We start from the raw sequence: 21,087 nt of genomic DNA on the forward strand, positions 1-21,087 counted from the left end.
GCATATGCCAACACACAGACCAATGCTAGAAACATGCACTGTCATTATCCCCAACACTGTGGACCCCAACGGCTTGCATAGCAGTGGCCAGACATGGCCAGAAGCGCTCTGGTGTCCCATGTTTGGGGGCCTGTATGCTGTCTGCTTGTTGCTGTCATGTTCCTTGGGCTGGAATGATTTTCTCTTCCGGGCAGGATGGGGAAAGTCCATCTGGCTGTCTGACGTGCCTGGCTCTGCATGGCCAGCTGGTCAAACGCACTGCCAGCCCTTCCCCCAAGCCTGTTCCATCCCAGGTGCCCAAGCAGGCTGTCTACCATCAACACTGTGCACCCAGTGGTCACAGCTCATTCCTCAGTGCACAGAATCCTCTGGGCCTCCCCGTGTAACTGTGTTCCCCTTGTCCCTCTATTCCAGTTTCTTCTACAGTTTCTTCTTTTACTCTTGAACTACTTTAGAAATCCTTGAGCCCTGGGTGTGGGGGATACAGGGACATAGGCTGTGGGTCTCACTCACACCTGCTTCACCATCCACAAGCCCAAGCTCTGAGTCTACAGAAGCTGCTCCAAATATGGCTACAGGCATATAACCCAAATGTACACCAGGGCCCCATGTGGTGCAATCTCCACCGGGAAGGAGTTCCAGGGAACTAAGGGTCCAGGCACCAAGGAGAGAGTAACCAGGCTTCCAGTCTCTAGTGGCACTTCATAGCTACTGATGGTGATCTGGCCAGGACCAAATGGCACCATCTCTTGAAGGCTTCACTCTCCACAACTGGCACCTAGGAGATCTGTCTTCAGGCTTTACAGCTGTTCCTTTATCGACTTCTGCCTAACCTTCATCTTTCCTGTTTCTCTCTCTTTCTCTTCTAGATTCTGCACCACAAATATACCATATTGGCTAAGGCTCCCTCCTCTTTATCAGGTGCAAAAGGATGGTGGGTATGAACCAATAAGTTACATCCCCAGCTGACTGACTGATGGATGCATGGATGGTGGGTAGGTGGACAGATGAATAAATGATGGGTGGGATGGATAAATAGATTCTGGGTAGATTGATGGGTGGATTGGTAGATGGGATGATTAATTGGTGGATAGAGAGATGAATGGGTGGATGGATGAATAGATGGTTGGGTAGATGGGTGGAAGGATAGATAAATGAATGGGGTAATAGATGAATGGATAGATAGATGGGTAGATGGATGAGAGCGTGTGTGGACAGATGAGAGGATGGATGGATGGATGGATGATGGATGGATGTTTGGATGACGGATGGATGGGTGGATGGGTGGATGGGTGGGTGGGTGGATGGATGAATGGGTGGATGGGTGGGAGAAAACTGGGCACATGGATACAGCACTTTCGACACATCCTCACTAGTACTTCCCTTCATTCTCTATATGTGCCATGCGGAGGTCTTTTTGGATCCTAGACATGTGGCCCTTTTATCATTAGGGCCAACAAAGATGTTGGGCTGATCCTGGGCCACAAGTGAGGAGCTTAACTTTTGCTGGATGAGTCAGGGCTTCAAGGGTCACTGTACTCAACTGAAGCCAGCAAGCCTCGTGGGCCAAGAGAAGAGTGTCCAACCCTTAAATAAAGATGTGCACTCAGCCAGACCCATAGAGGAAGAATGCAAGGATACTCCTTAGAAGCCTGGTGGCTTCTCATCTGGCCTGTTCTCGGGGCCAGAGCTGGATGCTACGGAGTGTGGCCATGCTGGCCTTTACTTTTCAAGGATGCTCAGTCCGCTGAGTCAGCACCTCCCATGTCCTGATCTGTTTTGTCTAGCTCCATTTGAAGGGAAGCTCTGAGACACCACCTGCCAGGGATGCCTGAGCTCTGTACTTGCTGGCTGTACCCCTGTGGGCAAGCTGATGTCCCCTGTATCTTAGCCTCTTCATATTAAAAAAGGAGCCGATGGAAATATTTTAACTAAACTGAACATGTGAGTTTGTGAAGATGAAACTCCAAAAAAGCTATTTGCTGACCAGAGAGTGCCCAGGAGGCACAGGCATTTTTCGTAACAGTGTGTCTTTGTGGTCAATGGCTTTCTTGCGGTCAGCGCCGTGTTGCGACACAGTCAAGATTGGGATGTGTTGAGCTCGGCCTCTGTGGGTCAGGCTTCATTTCTTCTGCAGAACCATTGCTTCTGTCCACGAGGGGCAGTGGTGGGTATTTCCTAAGTGAACAGTGGGCACGGCTGCTCAGATGAACACAGGCTGGCCCTATGATCCAGCAACTCAACTCACTCGGTGTAAACCCCAACAGACAGAAGCTTGTGTACAAATGTTCCAAGAAGCCAACTTTGTCCATTTTCAGATGTTATAACAAAACATCTGGGCCCCAATAATTTGAGGTGGACAGATGCTTATTTGACTCATGATTCTTGGAGACTGGGGACCCTAGCGGCATGGAGCCAGCATTTGCTGACATCTGGTTAAAGGCCTGGGACAGGTCGCTGTGTGGTGAGGCAGAACCAGTGCACCAGCTCAGAGCATTTTCCCTCTTTGTATAAAGTTACAAGGGCCATCATGAACACCACCCTCATGTCCTCATTTAATCCTACACACTTCCCAAAGGCCCCACCTCTTTTTTTTTAATTTATTTATTTATTAAGGATTTCTGCCTCGTCCCCACAACCGCTTCCCATTTCCCTCCCCCTCCCCCGATCAAGTCCCCCCCCCCTCATCTGCTCGAAGAGCAATCAGGGTTCCCTGACCTGTGGGAAGCCCAAGGACTGCCCACCTCTATCCAGGTCTCGTAAGGTGAGCATTCAAACTGCCTAGGCTCCCACAAAGCCAGTACGTGCAGTAGGATCAAAAACCCACTGCAATTGTTCTTGAATTCTCAGTATTCCTCATTGTCCGCTATGTTCAGCTAGTCCGGATTTATCCCATGCTTTTTCAGACCTAGGCCCCACCTCTTAAAACCACTGGCACGCGTGCGCTCGTTACCTCTCTAATCACTGTGGTCAAATACCTGACGGGAGCAACTAAAGGAGGAAACTTACTTGGGCTCATGGTTTGAGATGATTCCTGTCTATCATGGCGGGGAAGGCTTGGCGGCTACATCCCTGTTGACCATGACACAGAGATGGGACAGCAAGAGAGGCCAACCTTGAGTCCCTCTCTCCTGAGCCCCACTTCTTCCAGTGAGTTTCCACCTTCTAAGGGATCCATAGTTTTCCAAACAGCACCCGGCCATCATACACATTTCACACCCAAAACGTAACAGTGTAGAGTCCAGGATCATGTTTCTAACAGAAGAATTCTTTCTGCTTGCGTGTGTGTGTGTGTGTGTGTGTCCATACATGTTTGTGGTTTGCATGGGCAGTCACAGGTTAGAGGAGGACACTGGTCATCCTGCTCTTGTAGTTTGCACTTTCCTGGAGCTAGGCTAGAGACCAACAAGCCTCAAAGATAAGAGCTCCCCCCTGTGCTGAGGTCACAGTTCACGTGTGGCTTTTTAGATGAGTATTGGGGTCCAAACTCACGTCCTCAGCAAGTGCTCTTATGCACTGAGTCATATCCCCAGTCTCCAGCATGTGAATTTTGAGGGGAAACAACAAACCATAGTGGCAGCTTTACACATGAAATTCAAAAGTGCAGATGGCCCCAGTCCCCCTGAATGGCGAACAGGCACTGTTGATGAGATCAGGTTTACACCGTGGAGCTCATTTACCTACAAAGGCACCAAGTACCCATACATAAGGTAGCATGGATGAAACCAATGGTCAACCATGGTGCTGTGACGTGTCTTAGTGTCTTGTGCTGCCATGATAAAATACCTTGATAGGAGCAGCCCAAGGAGAAAGGGTTTATTTTGACTCAAAGTTGTTGTTGCAGCCATCATGGCCGGGAAGTCACAGGTGCAGAGCAGTGGTGGGCATTTTCTAAGAGCCTGAGGGAGCTGAACATGTTCCACGAACACACAGGAAACAGTAGGCAAGGAATTCATGCTTGCTAGAGCTCAGTTTATTTTCCCCATGTCCTACAGCCAGGATTCCCTGCCCAGGGAGTGGTTCCGATAATCTTCCACAGTCATGCCCAGAGGCCCATCTTCCAGGTCACTCTAGATTCTGCCAAGTTGAGAACACTAACCTGAAGGCTTTGCATTGCCTTGTCTGGAAACAGGAAGTAGAAGCAGCCATGTTTGAGGGTGACATGAAGATGAAGGTTGATGGCTAAAAGCAACAGAATTTGTCTCTGGGGTGAGAAAAATGTTCCAGAACTACAGTTGTAATGGCAGTGTGGCATGTTGAATGAGAATGCCATTGAGGGCTGGCAAGATGGCTCACTGGGTAAAGGGACTGATGATCTGAGTTCAATGGCAGAAAGGGAAAAGCAATTCCCAAGAGTTGCCTTCTGACTTCCATGTGTATGATGGGGTACAGAATCCCCCCATGTACAAATACAATTAATTCATTAATTAAATGTGATTTTAAAATCGAAGGACATTGAGTTGTATACTTTAACTTGCAAAAAATGTTCACAGTATGTATGTTTTAATTAAAAGCTATTTATGTGTATATGTGTATGGAGATTTGCACATATGTGGGTATAGGTGGAGCTGGTGGAATAGGCAGTTGTGAGACACTTGGAGTGGGTGCTGGGAGCTGAGCCCGGGTCCTCTGCAAGAGCAGTAAGCACTCTCCAGCCCTGGCGTGTATATTTCAGAACACGGGAAGAAGATACACTCAAATGAGGATGACTGTATATGCCTGATAACATGCATGGCAACCAGATAGATAAGACTATAAAGACAGCCAGTGAAGCCCATGGTGCGGCACAACCTCCTCCTGGTGGTCCTGTCACCTGCCTGTCTCACTGGTTTCCTTTTTCTGTGTTTGGATCATGACTACCCAAGCCAAGACGAAGGAATGCAAATGAAAGTCAGTCAGAGTGGGGGTGGAATTTTTAACAAAATCTCTAATATTTTTGAGGAGATCAGCACACACATTCTCTCCAAACTCCAAGGGGTTATGATGGGTGTAGAGTAGAGAGTTAGACACTGCCAGACTGGGTTGGATTGCTGTTTATGGCTCCCTGGTACTCTTGGGGTATGTGAATCTGGGAAGAAGCAACCGTCTCTCTGGCAGGAAAGGATCCAAGGTCTGCTGAGTCCTGATCATGGCTGGCTGCTGTGTCATCTGTGTGACTGACATTCTGTGACTGGGGTTGTCAGCTTTTGATGGTCTCAGGTTCTGGTCAGAGAGGCTCACCGTTAAGTCAAGATGCCGGGCAAATGGAACAAGCGGCAAAGCTAAGATGAGACACATCCCTAGTAGAGCCAGGGGGCTGAGGAGGTTTATGCCATGGAGGGAAGAAGGCCAGGAGAAATTTGGGGAAAGTGAACCAGGAAAAGGGGGATAATGGTGTGCAAAAGAAGGGAGGGAACATGGGAAAAACTAGAGGCAGAGTTCTATCACTGGACCAGCAAAAAGGCAAGGGGTCAAGTCAAGGTAGGTGAAGGGTAGTATGAACAGCTAATCCTTCCAAGGCTGGACCCTAAGGCAAGACTCAGCTTTTAGGACAGGACATTTGTTCCTGGAGCTACAGACACAGCATAGACTCTAGAGCAGGTGAAGAACAGGCATCAGTCCCTTAGGTGATAGGGAATGGCAATAATCATAGGGCTAAGGTCTCATCACAATGACAGAGAGACTGGAGTGTGCAATGGTTAGAGTCTGGTTAAAGGACCAGGTCAGCTCAGAATCCCAGCTCTGCTATTCTGAAGCTCTGTGGCCTGGAGGTTGCTATCAAGCCCACTATCCTTCAATATCTTTGGGAATTTGGTGAGAGTTAAATAAGTTAGCAAAGAATGGGTCACACCAGAAAGAACCAGAATGGTGCTGGGGAGAGATGTCTGTCTAGAAAACCAGAAATCAGAGTTACTGTGTTGGGAGTCAGGCAACCACCAGGCACCGGCCTGCCCAGTACTATCTTGCCCAGGCCTAGGAGTCAGCTTAGTCCTGGGTGCCTGCAGCATGGACTTGTGGCCAGCTCAAGGGCTAATTACTTTTGTCTTCAGCCTCAACCCCATCCCTCATGCCTGGGAGCTAGCACGGGGCAGTCAGAATAAGCTGGGCTCTGCTCTCGTGATGCTCACAGTTTATGAGAGAGACCACATCCCATAGTTTGTCCCTTGGGGAAATTCCCTGACAGATGTATGTGACTGGCTAGGCAGTTTCTGCCCTTTCCATGAATAAAAACAACCCATAATAGTAATAGCTCTTTTTGCACAAAACACTAGCCAGGGGCACCCTGATCATACTGATGGAGGTTCCTATGCTCCCACTCTCTCTCACCTTGTCCCCTCCCCAGGGCAGTCTGGTTGGAGGAAAGCAGTGAATTTGCTAATGAATGATTGATCCTGTGGGACTAAATTGCAGAGGCCATTCTCAGAACCCCACAACTTCACATGGCGGCTTTCCACAACCCCATCTCCCCTTCGTTCTCATCTCAATTATACTAGTGTTGTGCGCACACACTAACTCCCAGGGCAGATGAGCCCCATCAATTATAGTCCTACAGGACATTTAGCCCACACCCTTCCTTCAGTTCATTTACCGGCCTAACCACTTGGATCATAAAACTCCCTAGCACAAAAGGGCACCACAGACAGAAACAAATCAATGCTAACAAGATGCCTGCCAGGCACTCTGGGAGATGGGCAGCTGGGCAGGATGGATGGAAGGCAAAAAGGACCCTATGTTCTCCTTCTGGGGTTAACCGATGGGTGCATCGGCGGACCCTGTGCCCCAAACTTCCAATCTGGAGATAGTCATCTGCTTCTTTAGGACCTCATCTTTTGTAGTCTGGGCAGGGTAGAGACAGCCTTAGACAGAGATGGATGGAAATAATATACAACCCCATGACTCAGGACTTAGCCAGGGTATAACCAGACATGCAAAAAGAGAGACATGCTTTTCAGGCCACCAAGACTCAAACCTCCCGTGAGGTCCCAGGCAGGCAGCTTTTCTGAGGCTCAGTTTTATTCTCTGAAAGATGGTAGTGAAAGATTCCCAGGGCTGACCATCACCAGACTCACGCTGTGTGACAGGTGCTGTGCTGGCAGCCTGTCTGACCCACAGGGAGAGATACTGTACAAGGGAAATGGATGTAAGTCAACCACCAGACACCGGAGATGACTCTGACAGTGACGGAAGCATGCAGCATGAGCAGGAGAGTCAGGGGCAGCCAGATGGTCCTGGAAAGGCATGTTTGGGAGTTTGGCACGTGAGCTGAGACCTTAGCAACAAAGCGAAGGCGGGAACAAAGCACGGGCCACCACAGATGCTCCGCCACACCAAGCCTCTACCCATCCTCACGGAAGAGAATTCTCTACCAAGCAGATGGCCTGTCTCAAAGTAATGAGCTTCCATGCCTGGGCGGGCCAAGGACTCAGGGTGGGGATGGGACAGGATGGAAGATTCAGGGAAGGGGGCTGAGAATCGGTGAAATACAAGGATCCCGTTTCAGCACCACGGACAGAGAAAACCCACTACACCTCTCTGGAGCATGGACAGAACTGCTTTGAAGTGGTTTGTTGCTACCTGCCTTCACCTCCTAGCACTCCCTGACTCTGACCAGCCCTCAACCAGACCATCTAAGCCCTCCCTGCACCAGCCTCAGCATCGTCATCACCACCACATCCGTCCACTCCCCACATTCGCTCTGAATGTTACTGACGCTCTTCAGTTTTGCTCAAGCCCTCCCTCCGTCACACTGACTATTAAGTCCTTTCCTATACACCAAAGCTGGGTGGCTATCCTCTCTCTTTCAAAGTTCTTTCCCTTGGTGTGTGCTCTCTTTTATCCCCCGCTTTAGACTAAGAGCTCCCAAAAAGGTGTGGCTAATTTCTGTTTGTCCTCTTAGCTCAGTGTTTCCTGGGGTACCCATTTATCAGCTGCAGAAATGAATCAGTGAACAGAGTTCCAGATGTCATTTTCCCCAACAGTTGCTGAGCATCCATGATCTCAGAAGCTGTGCTCCAAGCTTCACACATGTCTTTATTTACAGGTAAGGAACTGAGAGCCCTAAAGTGAGTGATGGGCCCAACTTCACACAGCTAAGAGGAAGCAGAGCCTGAACTCAGACCTGGGTTGGCTGCACAACCTGTGCCCTTGACCATGGCTCCTCTCTGTCTCTCTTCAACTCAGTGCACTGCCATCTGCCAATCCCACAGAGTCTGAGCACAGCAGCCATGGTCCCCTGAAGTGATTCGGGATCTTTTTTTAGCTTGAAATTGAAATCACTGATGCTTCAAATTAGAACCTTACAATGAAAGAGTCAAACCTTCAGATCTGCTACAGTGAAGTACCGTGCACCCGCCTTTTCAGCAGGATCTCTCTGCTGCTTTTGAGCCAAACCACCTGTTCTCAGTCAATATTAAGGGCAAAGCTATCAGTTTTCCAGGTCCAGGGATGGAGAGAAAGAACCCGGATTCCCAGATGCCCAGGGGCTCCCCTCAGAGGAGCATTTATTTTTCAACCCTCAGGAGTAAAGACCCCAATGTCAACAGCCTTGGGGGACCTCACTTTAATGGCTATGGTCCTAGAATGGCAAAATTTCTAATGCTATAATTGCCTGAATGCAGACCTCAATGGCTTGTCTAGAAGTTACAGCTCCATTGAACAGAAACACTCCATACTCAAAGAAAGGGACTAAGACAGCCACTGCTCATCTTTGATGTGAACCAAAACTGACAACCCAAGCACAAACACAGAACCAGGCCAGGAATTCAGCCCCAGTTCCTGCTAACATCTGCTGGTGCCTTGCCCATCTTAATGAATACAATACCCATGGGTACTATTTGAGTAAGATATAAAGATTTGGGAGGAGGCAGAGAGGTTAGGAATTCTACATTGGCCACTGGGGTCACCAGTGGGAAAACGACAGTCTTTGGTGATGTCCCAGAAGACAAGACAGAAAGAGAGGTGTGAATTGAGAAGTGAGGCTGTTGTCTGGACAGAGAGAATTTGGCACTGGAGAAGCCACAGAAAGGCTCTGCCTCAGCCCTGGGATTTGTTTCTACAAGTTACAGCACACACGCAAATGGAAACTCCCATGATTATCTGAAAGCCGGGCCCGTGCCAGGGCAGGACTGTGCAGGGCGGTGAGGGCTCAGGGCGCAGAGGCCTAAACCACATTTGCCTGCCAGGGGCGTGGGATGGCTACAACAGGGACTTGTACTGAACAGCACCTAGCCTGGCTTGTACGCTCACCACTTAATGCTGTATTTGCCACTGTACACCGGTACACACGTCTGAAGGGGACACTGCCAATGTGTAATCACCTGCCATCATTATAGCATATTATTATTTGTTTGACAAATGTTCTCCAGTCTTCTGTTCTGAGTCAAGCATGCTAATGAGGCAGAAGGACGAGACATTCATCAACAGACACTGACAAATGCTAACGTTGTGCCCAGCACTTCTGACCCCTGTCTTCCTTGGAGAGCTCCTGGGGTACCCATTTATCAGCTGCAGAGACGAATCAATGAACTGAGTTCCAGATGTCATTTTTCCAACAGTTGTTGAGCGTCCATGATCTCAGGAGCTGGGCTCCAAGCCTCACATCTTATTTACAGGTAAGGAATGGAGAGCCCTAAAGTGAGTGTGTGCCCAAATGAATTTATCTCAGGTGACTTAATTCTCGTACTACCGCTGTTTCCGATGAGGCAGGGAGTCCTCTCATGTGTTTATGAATAATGCTCTCAACGGATGATTAGGACAGACTGGGTCTTAGCTGCCTTTCCTGCAAGCCTTGCTGAGGTCCGAGGCAGGAGGATTACAGCCTTGGAGGGAGGAGTAGCTGCCATCACGCCAACTGGGTTGGAAGCAATGACTTGGGCAAAAGTGTGTAAGAAAAGAAGACTTGTCTTTAAGGACCTGACTGAGAAAGCTTTTACGGCATACTCAAACAGTCTCTGAGGAGAACACCGGGACATCCCTCTTCACGTTTTTGCTTCAATACAAACTGAGATTATAAAAAAACAGTTCTCGGCATCTCCAGTGCAAGTGTTTAATACGAGGAAAAGGTAATTAGCGATCTGCAGCGTGGCTGTTCGAGGATGAAGGATATTGCCGCCTGCTTTAATTGCACGGGAAAACCCATTTAGGGAAATTAACACAAAAAAACGAGATCGGCCACTTCAGGGCTAAGAAAACAATCACAAAAACCATAGGAGTCTTAACAGCCCAGCACCGGCTGGCTGGCTGGTGAGGGAAGGCCCCGGGGACAATTACTAACACCAGAAAACCCTCTCCTGGATGCATGCCACCTTGGCCCAGGAGGCCAGGACACCATTCCATAGTGCTCCATAAACTTCTTCGAAGGAATGTTCCATTTGCAAAATGAATGCTCTCTCTCTCTCTCTCTCTCTCTCTCTCTCTCACACACACACACACACACACACACACACACACACACACACAAATGAACACTATAGAGAAGCTGAGAAACAGAAAAGTCTGAAGCAAGTGGACAATGTTATTCTGTCACGGGTGTGGGGGGAGGAGGGCAGGGCTGTCGTCCTGCCTGTAGATGGGATTACACAGGTGATTTTGTCTCTGTTTTGTTCACTAAGCAGAACTGCACTATACCCGATGGGCATGGAGGACTCCTTGTAGGGATTTGTAGTAGATTCTGGCTGTCCCTCCTTCCCATTCTCTTATTATTTTATTTGCGTGCTGTGATTGTTGCTTGCTTTCAACACAATTCCCCGAGGATGAACTCCTAGATGTGAAATTGCCTACTCAGTTCTCCACTTCCTGTAACTGCTGTCATGTTGGCCTCCCCAGAATTCCCGGCACTCTGGCCTTTGCTCTAACAACACAGATGTGTCGTCACCAGCAACAGGTACGAAGGTTCTGAAAAGCAGTTGCTAATTTGAAAAGAGAAACAGGTACAACGTTCTTTGCCTTGCTTCCTGCCCTATGCACAGGCGGAAGCAAAGTGTGCAGGTCTCAGCTCTTGGAGGTGAAGGGCACCTAGTTAGGCAGCCTGGGCAGGGTTGAGAGTCTCCCATAATCTAACTGTGATTGTGGGAAGCGACCCCAGTTCTCGGTACCTTACTTTCCTTATCTGCAATACAACGACTGCAGAGGCCGTTTTAAAAATCCTGTAGAGATTAGAGGGAGAAGTACGTGACAGACTGGTGCACCTTAATGGCAGTAAGTAAGGACACGGGCCTTTGGTGTCACCTGTGGCAGACACTACTTGCTTGCTGTGTGTTTTTGTTTGTTTGTTTTTGTTTCTGTTTTTGTTTTTCTAGTAAATTGGCTTAAGGGCTACTTGTAAGACATGGGGTATTTCAGTTCAAGAAATAAAACTTGTTTTCAAGTGCGGAGCCTGTGGGAAAAACTCCACCATGGCCCTAAGGATACTTCCGCTTCTACGTGTGCAAAGGGGATTTGGGAGCAAGCCGAGGCAAGAGCCTTAAGCACCCACTCTGCCCAAGCCAGAAGGCCACTATCCTGTCTGCTATCATGGTGCAGCTGCGGCTGCATGTGTATGCGCATGTGTGCAGCGGTCAGCGGTTGAAGTTGAATATCTGTCTCCAGTGTTTCCACAATATTTTTCCAGATGGTTCTTCTCTGAGCCTGGAACTTTCTGATTTGACTAGAGTGACTGTCCAGTGAGTGCTGGGATTCTACTGTCTCCTGCTCCCCAGATGCATGCCTAGCCACCCCATTTTTAACATAGGTGCTGGGGATCTGAAGTCCACATGTTTGCACAGCACTCTCTTGGTTGACCTCTCTCCCTGGCCCCTTGCTCAGCTTTAAAAAAAAACAAAACACTGTGCCCAAAGTCCTGCTTATGGCTCTGGCCTAACAAGCTGGGGCTCAGACCAGGCCTTGTGTCATTAACAGGCATTTTTGATGAGAGCAATGCCAGCCAACCCTCAGAGAATGATGGATCCACCAGCCCGTGGGACATCACAGTGACAGCCAGTTCTCCTCTCCTCATCCTTGAATAGCTGTCCTGTGCCAGCCACGCACATCTTTCCATGACTTTCTTGGCTGCTGGAGTTTCCAACCTCTCACCTGACCTGCACTTGCCCAGCCACTCTGTCCTCTGAATGCCCCCCTGGTCACAGTCACTTGGCTGCTTGTCACGTCTCTTAATGACACTGCCATTGGAGTTCCAGCACAGGGCTCCCTTTCCACAAATTCTATCGTCATGGGAGGAAAATGCTTTAAAACAAAAACAAAGCCCCTGCTTATACTAAGTGCGCCCAGATGTTTCTCCTTGTCGTGATTCCCTAAGCAATCCGGTCTAACAGCCATGGACAAAGCCTTTACTACGCGTGTAAGCATGGAGAGCGGCTCTCGTGTCCCAGAGAAGCTGAATGAGTTCTCCGTCGGCATGGGACCACTTTCTACAAAGAGCCAGAGTATCTCCCAATCTTGATACACTGGGGGGCTATAGCTCCCCCCTGTAGCCAGTGAATGATGAGTGTGTGGGCATGTAGAGCCACTATGATCAAATGCCCTCATACATGGGGCTCACACACACCCTCACTCAGAGCTGAGGCGACCTCTTTAAGAGAGCTGAGTTCTCATGCTGACACTGGGGGTCTTTTATGTTGTTGTTATTCTATCCTTGACTTCAAGATAGCTTGTTGATAGGGCTGGCATGAAGGCTCAGTAGGTAAGAGCAGTTGTTACCAAATCCAAGAACCTGAGTTCAGTCCCTGAAACCTACATGGTGGAAGGGGACAACTGACCCCTGTAAGTTCTAATCTCCACATGCGTACTGTAGCATGCACGCACACGTGTGTGCGCTCATGTGTGCACACACACACAGAGTATATATTAAAAGATTTAAAAGGTTGACAGAGCTTTACTCAAATCTTATGATTGCTTTGTGGGAGAAGTGTAGTTATCAAGGAAAGAACAAAACAACAAACAAAACCTTCCCTAACACTTTATCAGGACAGAAAGATTCTAGAAGGTAGAGCCAGAGAAAATCCTGTGCAACAGGAAACCCTTCATTACAGGCTCCAGCACCAGGCACGATGACAATGTCAGGGCAATCTGACCGAGCTACAAAGAGAGGAGTGGAGCTTTGTGGATACTTGGGATGGTAAAAGTCAACTCTCACTTCTAAAGTGGCCCCCTGGTCCTGAGGTTCAAACCACAGCATGTAATTTTAGAGAGAAAATATGAAATCTGACATACTCTGCAGATTCAGGCAGCGGAGAAGGCTTGCTAAGGGGCACAGGGAATCAGGGCTGCATGCCGACACTTAAGGGAGCTTTGCCCACAGTCACCCCAGACTTCATGGGGTGCTCGAGGGGACAGCTTCACCCCACACGGATTCATAAGGGATCACATAAAGCTTTTTAAAAACAATCCCTCCAAGATGGAAAGCTATTCACTGAAAATACAGAGAAGCTGTCCCCTGGGAAGTACATGCCTGTGTAAGGGTTTATAAACGATTTTAATATCCCAGTGACAAAAGCCAGCAGCCAAAGAAACAACACAACTCGGGGAGGTGGACTTAAATTCAGGCACCTAACAGAAATTCTGAGTTCTACCTCAGGAAGCCTGGGGAGCAGAAGAGGAGGAGCCTGTTCCCCACCCCCAAGGGGCCAACCCTTCTGCACCCCACAGCCCCATCAGCAGCACACGGCTGTGATAAGCAGCCTTGTGGGACCATGGCATGCTAAGTCCTTCCGTAGGCCATGCACAAAATCATAGGATCACACACAGCCCTACCAGGCCTCAGGGGCCAAGTCAGACAAACCTAAAATCCTGGAACTAAGAAGTCACCGGAACAAAATGCTTGTTTGCAAAAGGTAAACAGATATCACAGATATATATATATATATATATATATATATATATATATATATATATACACATACATATATAGTCAAAGTCAAAGGAAGTGCTACGAGGACAGAAAATTGTTGGGTAGTATGCAGGACATCCCTAGAAAAAGTGCTGCCCCAAGCACTTCCACCTCAGAGGCCCAGGCTTCTTTTATTGACTAATTTATCACGGAAACAGTCAAATGAACTGAACATCAGGGGGTACGCGTCCATCTGCAGCCCTCATTTATTATTGAAACCCATATCAACCTCCTGGAGCTCCCTCTCTGCCATCACAAGGCCACCCACACAGCACTCAGAGCCCCAACCCCAGGCCACGCCCCCTCTGTCTCTAGTGTCTCTCACACACAGGAAGAGGGTTTGCGTCACAACCGCATCCTACAGAAGATGATTCAACTTTGTCTGCATTTCCAGGAGGGCTACAAACCCCATGAACTCAAGGAGATGCAGCCAGCTTCAGCGACTCCATTCTGGAAGAGATTCCAACTGTTCCAGCACACAGGAACCCGAATTGGCCTGTGCCTCACTCAAACAAGGCGCTGGGAGGTCAAGAGTAGTTCAAAGTGCCTTTCAACAATGACCTGAGAGTCACACATGACTCCTTACCTGCCTCCAGCCCTAACAATTGCGCTCTCTTTTCTCTGCATTCCTGTCAGTCCCTTACCGGTGCGGACAAACTCCAGAGAGATATGCACAAGGCCACAGATAGAAACCACCACAGGCAGCTGCCATGGAAGGCAGGGTTAAAGTGCAATCTCACTGGGACAGGTGAGGGTGTCCTCTTTTATGTGACGGATATGCGTTGAGGTCACCCGGGGGGGGGGGGTGGAGACACCATTGGCTGGTGAGATCCACCTGTTCATGATCTCCACCTGAGTGTGAGTTCTGACACACTTGAGGCAAGACTCAGAGTGAACACGGGGAAACAAAAACTGCCAACAAGGTCCATATCTGTCGAATCTGATCATTCAAAACGCTGTCTTTCCAACCACATTCTTCCATTCACCCTGCTTCCAAAGAGTAACAAGTTCTCTCGCACAGTAAGAGTAAAAGCAACACCTAAACCTGCGAAGAGGTGGGATGCCCTGAAGCACCAGGATGCAACTGTCTCGCTGGCCCCAAACATCCAACTGCAGGTGAAACTCACAGAACCAACACTTGCACACAAGGACGTTCCTCAAACGATCAGATGTCACTCTGCTTCTGGGTACCAACCGAAGTTAGTTTCAAAAACTTCTGGACATCGCAGCTTCCTCTCCGCCCACTCCAGCCCTTTTCCTTCCCCTGCCTTTGCCCCATGCTCTGTGATCCTTAAAGACCATCAACCATGCAATGAACAGAGACCAACCAACTCTTAGTTACCCGCAACACACCTCATGCTAGCCAATACCACAAGATGGCTTGGTGATGTGCCCTTAGGACGCAGGAGCGGGCAAACCACCCAAAGATCTGTGTGGCCCCAGCATCATAAAGATGTCTCCATATTCCTCTTGAAGACCCGTGGCCAAGTTCCATGTATGCTTTATCCTCTCAAAGAACTATGAAGTTGACACTCAACATCAGGGACAAAGGAAACAGCAGGGGTGAGGACACTCGGGGAACACAAGCCACGCGGCCTAAGTCATCCACCATCCTAGTGGTTGTGCTCAGAAACACAACCCTCTCCCACGTGAGAGTCGGCGCTCTCCCCAAGCAGCATGATACAAACACCTGTGCCCTACCTCAATCAAGAAGTCCCCGGTCCTTAGTCCGGCTTGCCATGCAACCCCACCTTCATCCACGGACTCCAGGTACTGCAGGGCTGGAAATGCCGGTGTCGGTGTAAACTCCTCAATGGGGGTATCAGCTAGGAAGAGAAAGAAGTTCTGCGTTATGAGTCTGGGGGATGTTTTCCGAGTTAGTCATCCCACTGGCCATGGGACCCTGGGAGGAAGACAGCCACTACATCCCCCATTGGGAAGCAGTGGTCCTGGCTAGCTCTCCCCAGAGAGGGAGGGGCTCATTACTCACATGCACATCGGTGCTAATGTAAGCCACAGAGCGGGGTGCACGCCAGTACCCCATCATGCCTCTTGGCCTCTCTGCCGAAATCATGGGATAAAGTACTCTGCAGTACATGTCTACACGTCTGTCATTTTCTTTAAAAGTATCAATGACTAAACATTTTCAGTTCTAAAAATGGAAAAGTTCCTTCCTCTACCACACAGAGCTAGGGAAAGACCATACTGAAATCGGCTGCCAATTTCACAGCTATACAGACTTGCAACCCAGGGGATTCAACTTGGAATAGGGACAGAGCACAGTGTTGACCCAGTGGGTGGCTGCTGATTTGGAACCTGCTCTGAAGTCTCTGTAGGGGGGACCTGGCTTTCTGTGACCATCACATGACCAGCGTGCCTCTTGGCAGAGCAAGGCTGGGCTTCTGGGGCCCACAGGGCTGCTGAGGGACTTTCTCCGTCCTCTTGAGAGGCCGGGGGTGGATGGGTGGGAAGGTGTGAAGCCCGAATTGGGGGAGGGGAAGGCACACCACACAGGCATGGACCTGCACCCTGGGGGTGGAGAAGGCTCTGCTCTTCTCTTTTTGGATGGATTGCCGTGGGCGGCCAGAGCCTATGACAGGTGGGCAGGCGAGCCAGGGAAGGAGGCCTCCCGCACAGGTACAACTGCCACATGGATGACCCCCCACCTGCCTCAGGAAGATGCCTCTTCTTGGGAGGGCTGATGCCATTTTGCTGGAGTTGGGAAGAGAAGCCCCACACTAGGGGTGAGCATGGGCACTGCTTTGGGCTGTGACCCAGAGCCTCCCCTTCCCAGGCCACAGGGTGTGAGCACTACCAGCTTAGTTTGTGGCAGAGGGGACCTTCTATTCTCCTTGCCTTTGCAAAGTCACCTTAGAGGTGAGTATCTGGACACCTGCCATCCGTGGAGCTGAAACCCGTCCCCAGCACAGGCCAGCTTCCGGGTACCTCAAACTTGGGCTGGGCCATTCTGGGTATCTGAGATCAGGAGCTTTGAGAGCCGGCGCACTGTGACTGAACTGAAGCCCAAGCTGCAGGGTCTCCCCAGGACTGAGAGAAAAGGGGGAGGGAAGGAGAGAGAGCAGCTCATTTGGAGCAGCACTGTAGATGGAAAATTAAAAACAATGCCTGCAGGAAGCCTCGATGTTTTCGGAGGAAGGCAGAATGTTAAAGAGCATCGTTGTCTAGCAACCAAGTGCCCCCAGGAAAATACTTGTTTCATGCTTATTTCCAAGCTAAGGAAGGTTCATCATACAAGCATGTGTATAACACACACACACACACACACACACACACACACACACACACACACGAGAGGGGATCCCAGAACGCTTACCTTTTGCCCCTCGGAGCACGAATCCAAAGCCCTCGTTGTCTTTCTTCTGCAGGACCACCGTCTTGTCCTCAATAATGCAGTCACTGTAGAGAGAATTCCGGGGATAGCGACCATTATTGTAACCGGTCATCATCACGGTGGCTGCTCCACCGCCGGGGATGCTCATCATCACAGCCAATTAATCACCCAGCTCGGATCCAGGCAGCATGGAGGAGCCTGGGCAGCAGCTCGGTGCAGGAGGAGCTGGGGGTGGGGGGGTAGCAGGATGGGCGAGCAGGGCACAGTGGGATGTGGAGGGGGGCGGCGGGCGCAGGAGCCAGCCGGGGGAAGGAGTCATGGATGCTAGAGGGGCTGCCCAGGCCGCCGGGGAGCAGGGGGCCCAGCTTAAGGGACCTGGGGGCTGGCCAGGATGCCACCGCCCAGAGCAAAGAAAGTAAGTGGCCCGGGTGGTGGTAGTGGCGGCAGAGGCAGTAGCGTGGTGAAGGAGGTCCCCAGGCCTGTCTCGGCCAGACGCATCTTCCAGGGAAGCAGAGGAAATCAGCCGGAGGAACAACCAAGAGAGCTGCTTTGCTTTGCTATTTCTTGAAGGGGCTTAAAGAGGAGATCAGGTTCTTTCCGCTTGTTCTGTGCACGAGCCAGCAGCAGGCACTGGGGACGCAGAGACCTGTGCTTTGCAGCCAGCGCCCCCTCCCTCCCTCTCCCCCGTCCTAGGGAATGTGGTGTGCAGCAGGAGCCCCCACAGTCATCTGATGAGCCCACAGTGCGACCGGCGCGGCTGCCTGGGCGTCATCCCGCGCGCAGAGGATCCGCAGGCTGGGCTGGTGGCCGGCGGGAGGGGGAGCCGCCAGCTCTGTGTCTCTCTGGGCCACAGAGGCCAAGGCTGAGGCACCGGTGAGAGAGTGAGGGGCTCAGGCCATTTCAGTCCCACCAGAGCCAAGAAAGGCAGCGGCTCCCTCCCGAGGAAGATGCCTTGCTGAGGACAGAGAGGCCGGCAGTGTCCCCGTTGCAGGGAGGACTGAGAACCACAGGGTTCACCTCTTTGTAGAGCATTTCCATTTTTAAAGGAAACAGACTGAAAAACCTCAACTTTGCTGTTGCGGCCAAAGTCGCCTATCACCAACATTAACAGAACTCCAGCTGTCCACCTGGAGGTGCGCGCAGGGCATACAGGAAGGAAGATGCTGCCTACTGACTCGAGAGTCACCAACTGTGGCCCTCTTTGGCTTTTTTGGTGGGTGCGGAAGGGCAGGAGACAGGGCTGTCTGCATCTCAGATTCAGCCATTGCCCCCGCCCCCCGGAAGTAAGTCAGAAGGCAGGAAGTCTGGGGGTTGGGACCTGGAGAAGGAGGGAGAGGGTTTTCTTTTCTCGAGTCCCAGTGGGAGGTGTGAGCACATAGGACACGGTGGCCACAAACCCCAACGGAGGGAGTAGCAGAGCCCTGGGGTACAGAGGAAGCAGGGAGTGAGGAGCAGCTACGGGCTCCCAGTCCCACAGTGGTGACAGTTCTCTTTGGCGGCTTGGGGTCTACAGAAAGCACAGGATTTAGAGTCTGGCCTGCAGGCAGCAGCCGACTAGGACCCGGCACCCTGGGGCTGGAGGAGCCATGCAGCCCCATCTAACCAGCCTAGAAGGCCAGTCTAACCTTCTGTCATTGCGACACTAGGCTGACATTACCAGCTACAAAGTTCATACTTAACCGTGTAAAGTTGCAAGGAAAAAAAAATAAGACAATAGAATCTTAGAATGTTTGAGCAGTTTTATCATTTTGGGTTGGCCCTGTTAAAGCTGCCTTGGGTAGATGTGGCCAGCGGTCTGCCAGTTAGACACACCTGGTAGCAGGTGAGGAAAGAGCAGTGACTTTTCACCGTTTCCATTGGGCAGGTGAGACCGATGACGTTGGGGACACCGTAGTCACTCCTCACAGGGTCATACTAAGTAATGTCCCCCACCCCCGTGCTGTGTTCTGGGCATCGGCTATGGGGAAGGCAACATAGGCTGGGCAGTGACCCAGGCTGTGAGCACAACAGTCTAGGCAGGATTACTAGCCATAGAAGTCTGAGAAGGTATCTGAGAAGCTGGCCTCAAACCTTGCTCTGTTTGCTGAGACATGCTGCCAGCCTCCTGGGTCATGGGCACAGGTGTATGAGACCTCTTATACTCAGTTCTCAAAGGCTCCTGCGGCACCAGGTCCCACTGGGGTGAGGAGAACCCATGGGTGAACCACTAGGCTGGCCTGCAGAAGCAACAGGCCCTGTGGTCCTCTGCTTCCCCTATCGACAGGCTGTAGCACAGCCCACAGTCACTTGGGGCTGCTGTGGTTGGATGCCACAGTACCTGTGATACTGTGGTTTAGTGACAAGGCCCCAGGGAACCCCTTTCAAGTACAGTCGGTAACTGGAGAGGGCCTGGCTAGTAGCCAGTTCCTGCTATCACGTGACTGCTTGGGAGGAGAGCTGGGGTGGGGAGGGACTTGTGGCTGTGGATTCAGGGACCTTACAAGACACCGGGTGAAGCAAGCTTACGCCGGACCCTTCCATCTTCCCACTTTTGTGCCTGCCCTCAATTTCTGGAATATAGACTCAGGTTTCTTACTGGAGACCCCTTTCTCCTCCAACTTCCCAAAGGAAAGCCACCTGCCTTGGAGCCAGACAGTAGAAACCTTGTGGTCCCTTTATGCACCTTCTTAGCCATGAGAGTGTCTCTGAGCTTCTGCTGCTCAGCACAACCCCCTTCTCTCCATGTACATTAGCAGCCGAGGGCTGGTTGCCCTAACTTGAGGGTCTCAGAGACGATGTTGGCATAGTCCCCTGTGTCCAGGGGACCAGCAGCACTGGCTTTGGCCTGGCTCAGGACAGAAGTCATGGAAGGCTCCCAGAATGCATTTCATCAGCCAGCAGAACCTGAATGCACCCAGACACTTCCTCACACCACAGCCACAGGGACCTGCTCAGCGCAGTGGTGCTGTCTGGACACTGGCTGTCCCCTGACTGCTTGGAGGGGCAGGAGTGTCACTGAGCCTGGTTCAAAGTGAAGTGTGACTCTGAGCCCAAGGTCACCCTGACCTTCTATGCCTCGGATCTTACTCTATAGAATGAGAATGACAACCACAGGTATGGCTGTGGAGGGGGACAGAAAGAGGGGGCTGAATACCCCTTGAGACCCTGCACTATCAGGGCGGCCCCTGGTGGGCAGTCAGCTGTAACACACAGGGATTACTTTCAGTTTGAAAGAGTCACTGTTAGAGGCTTCTTCTGCAACCCCAGACCAGAGCCTTCTCCCAGAGTCTGATCTTTTAAGACCTTCCTGGCTGGTTTCTGCTGTGACAGCCCTATGTGTCCAGAAAGCCGCCCCCCCCCCCCCCCGCAGCCTTTCATTCCCGGAAAACTGCTTCCAGTTCCTCCTCTCAGTGATGCTTCTCAGGAGCTGAGGCCCACCAAAACCCACTGCCCTTACCCACCAAAAGACCTTGGGGCCTAAACCCTAAATTCAGACATCTACCAGCCTGAAGACGGTGGGTAAAACTTAGGAGTGGAAAGTGAGTTCCCACTGACAGACACACCACTGTGGGCAGATCCAGTGCTGGCAACCCTGCCCTCAAGATTCCGTGTACCCTCCTGGGCCAATGCCCCCTTCTCCCTAAGGGGCTCAATCTCCTATGAGACACGAGCTGCTGTTACGGATCACCCCAAATGCTCAGGGGCTGGCAGAAGCTGAGGCAGGGGTGCAACACGCGGCAGAGGGGAGCTGGGTGAAAGATGCTGGGGATGACTGCAGAGGGAAAGGCTACCCTGGACTAGCTCGGCAGCCCCTTCCTCCTGCTTGAGTAAGTTGGGTAAGCACAACTCAGCCTCGCTGGCTACTGCTGGTGCTTTCCCAGAAGCAGAGCTCACA

At 50.8% G+C, this 21,087-nt stretch overlaps 1 protein-coding gene across 9 annotated transcripts in view; it reads right to left on the reverse strand.

The window, feature by feature from the left end:
• Window positions 1–21,087, reverse strand: part of Shank2 (SH3 and multiple ankyrin repeat domains 2) — a 456,357-nt gene that overhangs the window by 118,457 nt on the left and 316,813 nt on the right. For all 9 annotated transcript variants that reach the window (XM_041666922.1, XM_041666928.1, XM_041666925.1 and 6 more), the window contains 2 exons: window positions 17,196–17,278; window positions 15,563–15,687 (listed from right to left, as the gene is read on the reverse strand). In XM_041666922.1, coding sequence (XP_041522856.1) covers window positions 15,563–15,687; window positions 17,196–17,278 — 208 coding nt within the window. The remainder of the gene's footprint in view (window positions 1–15,562; window positions 15,688–17,195; window positions 17,279–21,087) is intronic.

This window comes from Microtus oregoni, unplaced genomic scaffold (assembly GCF_018167655.1).
Source record: "Microtus oregoni isolate MIOR12 unplaced genomic scaffold, Mior012 000016F_ref0000370, whole genome shotgun sequence".
Lineage (NCBI taxonomy): Eukaryota > Metazoa > Chordata > Mammalia > Rodentia > Cricetidae > Microtus > Microtus oregoni.